The 14776-nt window shown below is 38.4% G+C and overlaps 1 protein-coding gene across 1 annotated transcript; it reads right to left on the reverse strand.

The window, feature by feature from the left end:
• Positions 1–466: 466 nt before the first annotated feature.
• LOC5573739 (zinc finger protein 684) lies at positions 467–10246 on the reverse strand. The gene is made up of 2 exons (XM_001654715.2): positions 9902–10246; positions 467–1639 (listed from the first exon to the last, which is right to left on the reverse strand). Exons 1-2 carry the CDS (start codon positions 10127–10129, stop codon positions 497–499), a joined length of 1371 nt encoding a protein of 456 aa, XP_001654765.2. The 5' UTR covers positions 10130–10246; the 3' UTR covers positions 467–496.
• Positions 10247–14776: the final 4530 nt, after the last annotated feature.

The following is a 14776-nucleotide window of genomic DNA, read 5'->3' on the forward strand; positions in this document are numbered from 1 at the left end:
ATTTTTATGTTTGAACTGTTTGAGATTTATTTTTTCTCGATGTGTTCTACAATTTCCCGGCAGTTCCCTACGAAAGACGTTCTAGATGTCCTTCAATCCAAAATTACCAAATTCTGAAATAAAAATTAAAGGTTTAGTGTTCCTTTCTAGGGTTTCAAATATTTCGTTTAAAGTTTAAGAATTGGGATCGGCTCAAAAATAGATTTTAAGAGCGTTTCAAAGTAATTGGCCTTTTTTGACCCTTAACACATAATGTTTAGGTAAATTGAAAACCGAACTTAGTACTATACCATTTAATTCCACTAGAGTTTATATCCTTTCATAGATATGCGTATTTCGACCTTAACTGTAAGGCCGTCTTCAGTGTCGTGTACTAGACTCGACTTGGTTTAGGTTTTCTTAATGTATTAAGAAGGGTGTGCATTCGCAATGGGTTCTGTTCGGACCAATCATTTCGCACCTTGTCTCTTCTCCAAAGTTTTATTTAACAAAATCACTACTCACCTTCACCTACAGGGTGCGCCCCCGCGACGTGCCGCTCCAGACTCTTCTTGTTGGCGTACTCTACCGGGCACCGTTTGCACTTGAACACTTTCTCCTGCGTGTGCGTTCTCATGTGCTGCTTCAAATGGCTCGATGTGCGGAAAGTTTTGGTGCACATTTCACAGCCGAATGGCTTCTCCCCCGTGTGAACCCTCATATGCTGCTTCAACTGTTCCTTAAAGCGGAAAATCTTCCCACAGTCATCACAGTTGAACTTCTTCAGGTCATGCACGGCCATGTGCTTCCGAAGATACATCCTCTGCTGGAACACTTGGTAACAAATGTGACACTGATGCTCCTCTTTGGTGTGCAGCTTCTTGTGAATCCGCAGAACGTCTCTGCTGACGAACTCTTTGCCACAAAGATCACATCCATAGCGTACGTTTTGATGAACCTGTCGAATGTGATCCGTTAAGGTTCTTTTGAACGAGTACGACTTATCACAGTCCGGACATTTGAAGGGTTGACCCGAGGGATCGGAATGCCGAAGCATGTGATGCTTCATCTTGGTTTTAACTATCATTCCACATATGGGACACTGCTCGCTACGCTGCTTCAAGGAAGATTTGCCGACTGACTCTTCCGATTCCAACTTTACTTTAATTCGCCGCTTTTTTCGTCTTTGCTGAATAACATTCTTTTCGCTTGCGACTGATGATTCGGATCTCAGATCCTCCCTTTCTATTACCAATTCCTTCAACTTCTGTTCAGTGTCAGATTGTGGAAGCGGTATAAACTTCTTTTCTGTTTCCTCCACTAATGTTTCTGTTCCATTCAATGTTTCTATTATAGTTACGTTTTCGAGGACTACATTCTCCGGCAGATTCTGAAGAATCTCAATTTCGTAGATTTCGTTGCTTCTCGTGACTTCAGTTTCTTCCTGATCCTCTTCAAGGTAATGTTCATCGTCGTCATCTGGATCGCTTTCCCTGTTGGTCCCATCTTCGATCCCATTCGGCTCAAGATGGTCACGGACTTTGAGCAGCAGCTTTGTGTTCGCGATGAAGTTCTCCTGGAATCGATTCCATTGGACCAAACTGTCCACGCATCGTTCACATATGTTGTTCGGCAAACCGTACTCGTCCTCCGGATTGAACTGTGAATTAAAATATAAAAGTTTAGCGACACCAATTCTCGAAAACTTATTCAAACAGACTCAAGTCAAAAAAGTAAAAACTTGCTTTATCGATTCTACGTATTTCGCAGACGAAATTCTACACATTTTGCTCTAAACCAACTCGATTTTTCACTTTTAGAACGTTTACTTTCCGGATTTACTAAACGACGAAAGTAAGATTTTCAACTTTTGCTACCTAACCACGCCGCTCCGCTGTATGGAGAGACAAAGTGACTTAACCACGAATCGAAACAAAACATTACTTGAGTCGATTTTACACTGGTAGAAAAACGTCGAAAGTAACTGAATAAATCGGCTTATCATTTTGTAATATTTTTTTTGTGAGAAATAACAGGATCTCCCTAGTTTTTGAATGCGAGCTTATTGTATGCAAAATTTAAGCAATGTACACGGCGAAAAAATGTCAAAAAGGTCATTTTAAAACAGTTTTAGAAGACAGGTTGTGATTCTTCTGAATTAATTTTCTCAAAACCGTATGGAAGTTACTTACGTCGATTTGAAAAAGTAATCGAGAATTGAATTAAAAGCATAGGGATGATAGAGACTAATAAGCGGCTTCTTCACTACCACTTAGGGATCTTCAAATAGGAACTTAAGAGACCTAATGCCTAAAGTAAACACCAAAAAGAGACCAAATAGGATCAAAAAAGAGACAAGGAAAAAAGAGAATAGGGATAGGTACAAGAGTTTTCTTAATGTTTTTCAGAAATCCTACAAGATAATTCTCTAGGAATATTTATGAGAGTTGCTTTTTTGAATGAGATATATAAGTATTACTATTTGGATTGCTGTATTATTATTTTCAAGATTTTATCCAGGAAATTAATCAGAGTTCAATTTGAAAATTTGCCCACAGCTTCTTCAAGGTGTTATCTTACAGATTGAAAAAACCCTAAAATTGTATTATGTAATTAATGGACCTCCAGGAATTTACAGGGCTGGTAGCGACTCGATGTCTTGAAAATAGGAACTTAAGGAACCTCGTGTCTGCAAAAAGAGACCAGACAGGAGCCAAAAAGAGACCCAACATAAACCTAACAGGAATCAGGAAATAAGAGTTTTCATAAGGATTCAACAAATAAATCGACCAGATGATTTTCTCCAGGCATGTTATCATTTTTTCAGGTATTTATTCAAAGTTTCCTTCGGGTATTACTCCGAATATTTCTAAGGAGTTTATACAGTGATTCTTTCGAGAATTCCAAGAATTTTTTTTCTTGATGCCTTAGAATTTATTTTATTTTTTGATTTCATTCTAACGATGACCCCAGAAAATACTCCAGAGGCTCCACCAGGAATATCTCTAAAGATTCTTATAGCAATTTCTCAGAAAGTCCTATGGTCTACAAGAATTCACTCAATAATTTATGATATCGACTTTGCTAATAGTTCCCTCAAAATTTCTGTTTAATGCATCTTAAAGAATTCAATCAGTAATTTCTCCAGAGTCTAGAGGTTTTTTGGATTTGTTTTCAAAATTGTCTTCTAGGATTTCCTTAAGATTCCAATCAGTATTTACCGTTAAAAAATTCCAAGAATGCCTCGAACGAATTTATCTAGAAATTCCTCCAGGAATGTTACCAGGTAATTGTCGAATGAAATTGGCAGAAAATATTGGAGAAATTCCTAAAAATAAATCCGGGCATTATTTCAATGGGAAATCATAAAGTAATCACTGATGAAGTTCTGTAAAAATGCCTGACGCGCAGTGGTCGAGATTAACACAAATATCACGGAAAAATCCGCATTCCTAATATTTTACTACTTTTTTTTAGCCATAAATAATATTTTGAAACATGCGGTTTAGGATTGAAGACTCTATTTTGGACTCTATTTGTTTTTCATATCTTTTTTTAACTAACTTTTAGGCAAATTTAGGTAAGAGGAATCTTCTTCAATCATTTCCCTAGTCTTGAAAGCGTGTTTGAACAAAATATCTCCACGGAGAGTGTCGGGGAGCAGTATTTACAGTATAAAGCATCTTTTATTTACTGATTTGACGCACTTGCAGTAGCGTTCATTCAACAAGGTGTGCTGAATCTAGATAAGAGACAAATTTGCACGGGTTTTGGTGAAAATGATTTAGTCGAGTTTTGAAGCAAAAATTTAGGTTTTTAGACAAGTGTCCGAACTTGTTGGATTTTTTTTTTCAATTCTTACATGTTTTCTTAACTATCTGATATTGTAGATGAATTTTTGACTTTGTTTTTCAACTTAAAAGTAAGTAAGGAAATTTGGGTTTTGCAAGCTATTTGAAAAATCGACGTCTGTGTGACGAACTTTTACAAGGATCTCTGAATAAACTTTCGGAATCTTAAGGAAGTTTTGGAAGATTTTTGAGCAGAGATAATTATTGCAAACATCATCAATCGAACCCCTGGATCATATCCCGCAGGATTTTCTGAAGGGATTCTTGGAAAACATCAGACGGAACGCTTGACATAATTTGTGAGAAATAATTTAAGAGATTACTGGAACAATAGCTGTTGTATTTGATGGGGTGGAACCTTAAATTACCATTTAAGAATCCATAAAGATTTTACCTGAGAGATATTGGCAAACATTAAAATACTGTATAACCAATTCCTGAATAAACTGCTGGAGAAATTTCTGGAGGAGCTTCATGATGGATCCTTAGTTGATGAATTGGAATGGATAATGAAATTGATGAGTTCATGGAAGGGAAAATGGAAACATTTTCTGGAATAATCTAATACTAATAAATTGAAAAAAAACGTAGAAAAAAGCGTAAAGGAAATCACACCCAATTTGTTGAAAGAATAACCGAAAAAGTAGGCGTAAGAACTCTTGGAGTAATCTTGTAGAGTTGCCGGAATAATCCATAGGCCCTACTAGATGCAGTAGCGTTGGAGTGCTCATGGATTTCTTAAAGCATATTCGAAAGAAATTTCTCTAAGCATCTATTGAAATCACTGGAGGCATTTCTAAGCGTTTTCCTTTGAGATTAGGTAAACAAAATTCTGGAAGGAGTTTTCCAGAAGGTATCTCTGAAGTTAACAGTAGTAGCATTCCTAGAGCTCTTCTTCAAGGAATTTTAGGAAAAAAAATAATAACGTGTGGAATTTTATAACTATTCGCACTAAGATTTTTTCTTTTAGTCGCTTAAGATTTTTTCTGCACCCTCTAGAATTTTGAGCCACGATTCACCGCAACCAGTAAAGGGAAAGAAGTGTTCAGAGAACATTTTGGTTAAAAAAAGAGTTCTTATTCAAAATAGAGACTATTAAGATCACTATTAAGATCAAGTCTCTAGGAAGAGATCTACTACCAGTCCTGAATTCGAGAAAATTTCACGGATTTTTTTCATGAATGTCTTCAGAGAATTGTCGTTATAATTTATTGAAGAAATTCTTGAAAAAAAACTCGCAAGGTACATCTAAAAGATCTTATATATCTCAAATTAAACTTCTGTAGAAATTCCTGATGAACTCCAACAAGGGTCTCTGGACGAAATCCTGGACACCTGGAGAAGTTTTGGAGGATTATCTAGTTAAAATACTAAGATAATTGTTATCAAAATCAATCAATAATCCTGAGGGATTCCACGGAGGCATGCAAGTCGATTCTGATCGACCATTTCAAAAATATCTGAAACTTTGCACAGTTTTTCAGTTCCATCTAAATCGTCATTTTCCGATATCAAATCTTCAAGTTGAGTCACGACTAACTTTTCAAAAGGGTGTATGTGAAAATGGTTCAAAAATATTCAAAAAGCTGCACAGCAAAAACGGTTCGTTCGATTGTTAGACAACTAAAGAAACAAAGTTAGACAACTAAATAAAGATTCCAAAAAAAATACACACAGTAAAAAAAATTTTTTTTTGCATTAAAAAACATCATTTTTGTCACAAAAACTCAAATATCTCAAACCCCTATCGGAATACCAACAAAATTTTTTGAGGGAAAACGGTCCATTATATTAGCTATCTACCATAAAAATTTGGTGATGGTAAGCCAATAAACAAAAAAGTTATGACATTTCAAATATTTCACAAATTTGACACTTAGTGAAAAAAAAAAATTTTTTTTTCATTGTTAATTTTTTTTAGGACCGCAGTTTGTTGCTGAATTTTTTGTTAAGGGTACCACATGAGGTTAACAAGTTGTTTTCATGATATTTTATTTAATTATTCATAACTATTATAGCATCTATTAGAAAGTTAGACGCGATCCAGTGTTGTGATCTAAAGTCTTGATAGTGTCATATTTTTTATTGTACGTAACTGAAGAAAAATTCTCTCAATAGTGTTGAAACCTTTTGATAAAAGAAACCTATAAGAAATCTAATATTGAAGACAAAAGCTACAAAAAAAGTTTTCTATACAGGTATACGCAAAAAGTTTACCTCGTAGAGAACAAGGCGGGTCTATACCCAGGTGATCTAGTATACGTAAAGCAGGTCGGTTTTCTCGGCGCTGGTTTTCTCCACAAAGTTAAAATCTGATTACACCTGGGTATAGACCCGCCTTGGTAGAGAATAGACTTTGTTAATCATATTTGGGAGAAAGCGAGTAACTTCAACAACATCAAAAACATGATAGGTACATACCATGAACATACTCACGAAAAAGCTAAAAATATACTACCACTATGGTTATAAAAGATTTAATTGTAAAATTTTTCTTCAGTCAAGCAAACGACACCAAACTAGTCAGTAAAAACTTAAAAGTGATTTTGTTTATTAAAATCTAACGAGCAACATGAGTAGTCGCTTTCTCAACTGTTGCAGGCCGTTTGCAGAAAAAAAGTGTTCGAAAGAGCTACGAAATCTCACCGAAAGCACCATAGATAAACTGAAAGCGGCTGGTTATGCTCCAATGTCTACATTGAATACAAATTTACGCATTTGTACGTCCTGCCGTTTAAACGTTGACAAACGGGCAATCTGTACATCATCGGTGGATCAGGTTGCAGGAAGTTCGAAAACAACAACAACTGAGGAATTACTAGATGCACCGACAACAACTGAGGAGTTACCAGAAGTACCAAGTGCAGATAGTCTTGCCACGGTACCATCAGCGACATCTGTTTCAACAAATCAATCAGAAGATGAGTGCATCCAGAAGGTCAACATCGAACACTTCAACGAAGGGATAGCTGGAATAAAAGTGACTCCGATTAAATGGACGAAGATGGGTTACGTCAATTATCCCGAGAAAAAATACCGTGAAATCAACGAAGCTGTACGAAGAAACCTCTTCAAATTAGGACCTGAGGATGTGGAAAATACAGACTACGATGAGGTAATTATTAATATGAAGGAAAGGTTCTCGAATCTAGCCACGACAAGGAAAGAAAAATTATTGATTTTGTCGATGCTGCCAAGCTCGTGGTCTATTCAAGACGCCATTGATGAGTTCAAAACCAATAGAAATACAGCAAAAGAGGCAAAACAATTCAAAAATAACTGTCTTGCAACCAAAAATGCTAGGTCGAGTACTTCATTAACAGATGAGACAAAAGAAAAAATAATTCAATATTTTGAAGACGATGAAGTAAGTAGAGCTATGCCTGGCCAAAAAGATTATGTATCTGTAAAAAAAGATGGAAAGCGTCAAGCAATCCAAAAACGATTAATGATGACTACTTTGAAAGAAGCGTATACACGCTTCAAGGAAATTAACGAAAATATTAAGGTAGGTTTTTCCTCATTTGCAAGCCTTCGTCCAAGGCAATGCAAGCTTCTATCCAATTCAGGAACACATAATGTTTGTGTGTGCACAACACACGAAAATATTAACCTAATCTTACATAGTTTGAAAAGAATCAATTTATCAAAGGATATTAAAATGTTAACTGGTAGTCTTTTGTGTGAAAATACAACATCAAATTGCTATCTACGATCTTGTTCGGATTGTCCAGATTTTTCATCATTGGAAAATACTTTATTCGCTGAGTTTGAAGAAAATTATATTGATCAGTTATCATTTGAGCAATGGGTGACCACGGATAGGTGTGACCTAGAAACTATTGTAAAACCTGTAGATGAGTTTGTGTCATTTTTTTTGCTTGAAATTAGAAAGTTTAATTCCTCACGACTTTATTAAAACAGAGCAATCCCGCTTTTTAAAAAATACGAAAAATACATTACAAGATGGTGAATTTTTTAATCATTTGTGATTTTTCTGAAAACTATAGCTTTGTATTGCAAGATGAAGTGCAGTCCCATCACTGGAACGTACAACAAGCTACAATTCATCCATTCGTTATTTATTTCAATGGAAGTACGCAAATTGAACATTTTAGTTTTATTGTAATTTCCGAAGATTTAAGACACGACTCAGTATCTGTAAATTTGTTCATTGCCAAAATGATTAACTTTTTACGCGTTGATAAGGATAAAGAAATCAGAAAGATATATTTCATGTCTGATGGAGCAGCATCGCAGTACAAAAACCGTAAGAATTTTTCGAGCCTATGTCAATTTAAATCAAAGTACGGAATTGATGCAGAATGGCATTTCTTTGCTACGTCACATGGCAAAGGTCCTTGTGATGCTATTGGAGGAACCATAAAGCGCATGGCCACAAGAGCAAGTTTAGCCAAAGAACGTGAGCATCCAATTAAAACTGCAAAAGAACTATTTGATTGGGCGAATCGCAGAAAAGAAGAAGATTTAACAAAATTATCATTTTGTTTTACTACTACTGAAGAGTACGAATTAACGGCATTAGAGCTCAGCTGTTAAAAGTATTTATTAGTCATTACGTTCATATATCCTTAAAGAAAAAAGTCGCTTTCCTTGTCTGTTCAACAATTTTTCGAAACTAGCAAGTGTACCCTAATGATCGATCTCAGCGTCTTACTTTCCATAGTCATTCTTATAGTGAATATTGAAGAGTAAAGTTACCTTAGGCTTCTATTAAAGTCTCCTACAAGATTCACTTTTCGGTGGCAAATGCAATGCTTCACAACGCCTACTTTCTACTTGTGAATTTTGCGAAAATGAAGCTGGAATTAGATTATTTATACCGCTGTTACAAAAGAGGTATTTCTTATTATGGCAATGTAAAAACCATATTAAAATAAGATTGTCGCCACTTATTTCTACTCAGTGAATCTACTAGTCATTTTCCTAAGAGTTCCTAAGTATTCCCTACGTCGTATATGATAACGATGTATCTAGCTAGCTAATAGTAAGAGTGGCTACGGATCATTCTGGTTAGCAAAAGGCAAACTGAACGTCACCAATAGTATTAATGTCCACTTCGAATAGATTAATTATTTGAAATGGGCATCAATTCTATCAATGACGCAGAATGTCCGTTGGATCACATCCGAGATATTATTGCGTCTATGCCATATGAATTATGACGCGGCTTTAAGCAAAAAATGCCAAAATGTGATACCACCACTACAGGTTACGCCTTTGGTTTCCATCATATGGGCTAATGGATTATGCCCTCCCATCGCGGCAAGGTCGCATAACCAAGGGGAGGGTAAAAATTGAATGAAAATCAATTCATACACAAAATGTAAGTAATGTCACGTGAGCACCTTCCAACTGATTGAATATAAAGCATTGAAAAACGCATCGTTTTACTTTTTCCAATGAAAATTATTATTTATTGCATAGAAAACTGTGGCCCTTTTTCCATGTTTGTCAGGAAAGATCGAAAGTACACAACAAAAGAAAACTAGCGAAATCGGTTCACCTCCTGGTGAAAAAAATAAAGCATTATCGGATCTCTGATCTGAATAGTAATCGGCTCTGTTAAGCTGGGTACGGCGAATGAGCCTTTAAATAAACGAATTGAAAAAAAAAAACTAGCGATTTTCCCCAAGCCTGCCTTGATTGTTGTTGGCAAGCTGAAGTTATCTTGCAGTTCAAACAAGCGTTGTTCTGTATTTCGTGTGTAGTATCGGTGCCTCCCTCCCAGGATTTTACAAATTGTTCGGTGATTTTTCACCGAAGCTTCAGCTGTTGAGATTACGGTGAAATTTCACCGTAATCCGTAATTTTTTTTAAGTGTGTATTCTACAAGAAATCTCTGGAACATTAATTAGAACAGGAATTCATGCAGAATAGTTGCATAAGGGTTTCCGAAGCTCTATCCAGAGCCTATACAATTTAATGCAAGGAAGAAGAGTGACTTCAGAGACTTTAAGGACTTCCATACAAATAGAGATCCGCTACCAGCCCTGGCTATAACAGCATTTCGGCAGTTATTAACATTATGTTAAATTTTAACACATTACCTGGACGTATTGCTTCTGCAGCAGACCTCCGATATTCCGTTCGTCGTTGTAAACCCATTCCGGGGCACTTTCCTCCCACGATGCCGCCGTTGTTTCCGTTATTGGATCGGCTTGATAGAAGATGGTCAGCAGATTTTTCGTATCCAAACAGAAACGGCACAGCCGGTGATAGTTTTGACGCACGAATTCGAAACGCTGCTGGAGAGCGTCGAAGTTTTCTAAGTTCATGATTAACTTTAAAAACTTAACAAATTAGTTTGTACAAAATCATTAAATTCTAACGAGAAACGAGAACAATCGCAAAATAATACGTTTTATTTGTTTACATTTGAAAGATAACAAAAATTAGATCGGTTTCAAAGTGCATCACTCATGATTTTGTTTTGCAGTGCTGCCAAATTAAACAAAGGTTCAATTACGAGAAGGATTCGCAATTAGGGCGGAAACTAACAAATCAACAACAAAAAAATAAATTAGCAAAGGTTCATTCACAAATTTCATAATGCCAAAAATGGCCTTTTTGTATGAATAATCTATAAATTTTGTAACAGCTGTAACATTTTAGAAGGTCTATGAAGACTTTAATGCGACGGTGCACAGACATCAAAGTCAGTTTTACATCTTCTCTTGACTGTCGATTCAAGTGCTTTTTAGTGATTTTATTTTCCAACCAGCAAACACCCAAACAATGAGTCATTGCATGTAGCGTAGCCCCAATGAACGAATACCCATTGTATAGCGTGGCAATCGACCGAAGCACGAGTTCAATAATTTGACGTTTGAGCAGTGCCAAATTCACTCGTTATCATGGCCACATAAATAATACGGCACCGCTAAAACGTCAAATAATGAACTCGTGCATTGGTCTTGAACTTCTCTGGCACTGGCGAGTCTTATTCCATATATGATCTCACACCTAACTGGACACCTTTGGATGGCACATTGCCACCAATCCTAGTGAAACTTACCAAAGTGTACCGAAATTTTCAAACACTGTGACCTTCGCCGAGTGGTTAGAGTCCGCTTAGCTTAGCTTAGCTTAGCTAGCTTAGCTTAGCTTAGCTTAGCTTAGACTGACTACACATATCAATGGTTGCTATTCCGTGATTGACCAAAGTCAGTGAAAATGCACAAAGAATCAACTAGAAGTTCGGCTGGGATTGGCCATAATCTTCTTCAGTGTGCATAATTCAGTGCCTCTATTTATACATGGTCAATAACGGCGCCGGCCACGTCCTTGCAGTCAGGTGGGATTGGGGGAAGGAATGTTAGTGTGTAACCTTTGCTATTTGGAGACCGTGTTTGCCTCTGCATCTCCACAAAGGTTACTGGGAGGGATGTTTGTTAATGGGAAGGATCGTTGGGTCACAGGATTCACTTTGATAAGCGATTAGACCATGATAAATAATTATTTGTGAGATATAAACATGCTTATATGTAAATATAATATTTTCATTTGATATGAACAACATCTATGTAGAGAAAAAATATGCCGACACTTGATGTGACGAACGTTTCAAAGTTTGTTGAATAAAGTGAACCTTTTGGAAGTCTACACTTGAAGTGTCGAACCATTCAAAGTTTTTTTTTAATTACAAAAATAAAGGTAAAAAGAAGAAAGTGTTTTGAAAAAAAAATTAGACATAAATAATTTATGAATCAGAGTTTATGTCGACACTCACAGTGACGAACCATTCATATTTTTTTGAAAAATCATATTTACGTCTCACCGTTGTAACGATTAAGGGTGCAATCATACATATTTTATAGATTAGAAACAGTAGCATAAAACGAGCTCACCAATTGATCCGTCATCCTTGAGCAGCAACAATCCTCTTTGAACTTCACTCGTTTAATAGGCTATATAAAAGCACTCAGAGAAAATAGGCGTGCAACCCGTGAGGGAAAACAACTGACGACTGCTCGGGCTTTCTTGACGCACTGCCCAGGAGCAAGCGTCAACGTCGGAAGATCAAAAAGAACTAATCAAAAGCGGCACTTTTTCACTTTACTCGATCGACGCGCGACATGTTTGATCCTGCCCTCATCGCCGGCCCCCGCAAGAGCAAGCGTCAAGGTCGGAAGATCAAACACAACTCCATGCCATGGAATCGGAAGACCACACATTACAAACGCGAATCTCTTTTCGCACTCGCGCCACGCGGACCGAAAACAATTGGTCTTGATTCCATCGCTCGCCCTGCAAGAGCATGCTATGGAATCGAAAGACCACACACTACTAACGCAAACCTCTTTTCGCACTCGCGCCACGCGGACCGAAAACAATTGGTCTTGATTCCATCGCTCGCCCTGCAAGAGCATGCTATGGAATCGAAAGACCACACACTACAAACGCGAATCTCTTTTCGCACTCGCGCCACGCGGACCGAAAACAATTGGTCTTGATTCCATCGCTCGCCCTGCAAGAGCATGCTATGGAATCGAAAGACCACACACTACTCTTGACGCTACCTGATGGAGCACTATGGGTTAGAAATCGAAATTTCGCGACAAATAGCAGATGTTTTTGTTCATTATGAATGTGCTTGGAATTTCGTCTCGAAATCTTGATATCTGACCCATAGTGTGGCGATTCGGCTGATCGGTCGGACTATGTTTAGTCATTGATCCATCTAATTGAGACCGACTTGGCACTCTTCCAAACGATCTCCACTCTCGCTCGTCTGTGTGAAACAACGTTGTTTATTGATGTGGGATTTTATTTCGGATATTGCCGAATAGACGATCTCGTTTGGTTGTACGGTTGACTCAGAGCTTCCTTCGCCGAGTGGTTAGAGTCCGCGGCTACAAAGCAAAGCCATGCTGAAGGTGTCTGGGTTCGATTCCGAATAGGTCCAGGATTTACTCGTAATGGAAATTTCCTTGACTTCCCTGGGTATAGACAGTGAATGAAATTATCGCGGAAATGAGACGAAAATAGGCATTTTTCAAGCAACCCGACAATTAATTGCCGCCTTTATCTGCGAGAAACCGATTTCGTGAACTGCTAAAATTGTTGATCATTGTGCTGACGAAAAGCCAAGATCGATCCGATCATATGCACTGCTCCAACTTTATCGGCTCTAAACTTATCGCGATAATTATCAGACGGAAAATAACAAAAATGTTTGCCGCCGATGGGATTCGAACCCATGCCCAAGAGCAAAAACGTTTTCAAAACGCGCGAGTACCATAACCACTCGGCCACGCCAGCTGAACGAAGAGGGAGAGAAATTTGGTATATAAAAGCTACATGCGGAAGCGAAGGACATTCAAAGCAACGAAACAAGAGAAGAAAAGAAGGAAGCCAACTTTTCGTTGCAGGTGATAATATAAATTCGCTGCTGCAGATCTCGTGAGAGCACACTCTCGCAGTACTGGACGGAGGATATTATCGCACGTCTCTTTTCGCCGGAAAATCGGCTTGAGCGATAGGCTTATGATTATCGCCGTGACCGATAATTTCACTCCCTGGGGTATAGAGTATCATCGTACCTGCCGCACGACATACGAATGCGAAAATTGCAACTTTGGCAAAGAAAGCTCTCAGTTAATAGCTGTGGAAGTGCTCATAAGAACACTAAGCTGAGAAGCAGGCTCTGTCCCCCAGTGAGGACGTTAATGCCAAGCAAAAGACCTTCGGAAAAACATCTGCGAATGGCAGGGGGGTGAAACGAGCCAAAAAATAGCTATTCAACATGTCATCCAGTGTTTTTGTTTTGATTCTTTTGGGATTATTCTTTTGAGATGAGTTTTTGGATAGGAGACATCAATGATGCCTCACTGATACGTAAAACATTCAACAAAATGTTGAAAAGAGGAAAAGCGTCATCAAATACGACGATTCAACGCAATATAATCAATTGCCAGAAACTAGCACCACAGACAAACAGACGTAACACTTAGAACAAATCTCGATCAAAATCATAGTCACGAGGACATTCTTAGAGGGAAAAGAAAACCCGACTGGTTTGATTGAGAACGTAGAGTAAAATAAATTTATTTTCCAATTCAAATTCTTACAGACTACTATGATTGGTTTTAACAACCACCGAGTTGCTTCGATCTCTATCACTCCTCCTCAAGCTCGGCGGGCTGCAGACCAATTTGCCTTCGCATCTTCTCCATCTTCACGCGTGCCAATGGTTTGGTCAAACCATCGGCCACCATTGTGTTACTGGGGCAATAGCGAACGTCCATCACACCATTGTTCACCAACTCCTTCACGTAATTGAAACGAGTGTCAATATGTTTCGTCCTCTTGCTATCACCAGTTGATTTTAGCATTGCTATACAGCTCTGGTTGTCCTCGTTGATGACTACCGGAGCGGCAATATTTTCGCCAATGTCCTTCATTAGTTTGAGCAACCACATCAGCTCGCGGCTGGCTTCGGAAAGCGCCACGTATTCGGCTTCTGTCGATGAAAGAGTGACGCATGGTTGCTTACGGGCTGCCCAGCTGACTGACCCTCCGAGACTAAAGATGAAACCGGTATTCGATTTCCGGTCTGCTTTGTCACCGGCCCAGTCTGCATCGACGTACGCTACTAGAGGTCCAGAAGAACCCAGTCGCATACTCAAGTTTGCTGTTGAGCTCAAGTACCGGAGAGTTCGCTTTGCTTCGGTCCAGTCTGCTTCCGTTGGTCGACTCACTTTGCGACCTAGAATCGAAGCACCGATGGCTATGTCCGGTCTCGTGTTCACCGCAATGTACAGAAGAGCGCCCACCAGGCTCTGGAACTCGTCGTTTCTAGGCATGGGCACCTCCTCCTTCTGCTGTGCATTCGGGTACCCGGGATCCATTGGAATCGGAGAGCGCTTCGCACTTGTTTGTCCAAATCGTTCCGCAACTTTCTCGATGTAAGCTTGCTGATT

Source organism: Aedes aegypti, chromosome 3 (genome assembly GCF_002204515.2).
Source record: "Aedes aegypti strain LVP_AGWG chromosome 3, AaegL5.0 Primary Assembly, whole genome shotgun sequence".
Classification (NCBI taxonomy): domain Eukaryota; kingdom Metazoa; phylum Arthropoda; class Insecta; order Diptera; family Culicidae; genus Aedes; species Aedes aegypti.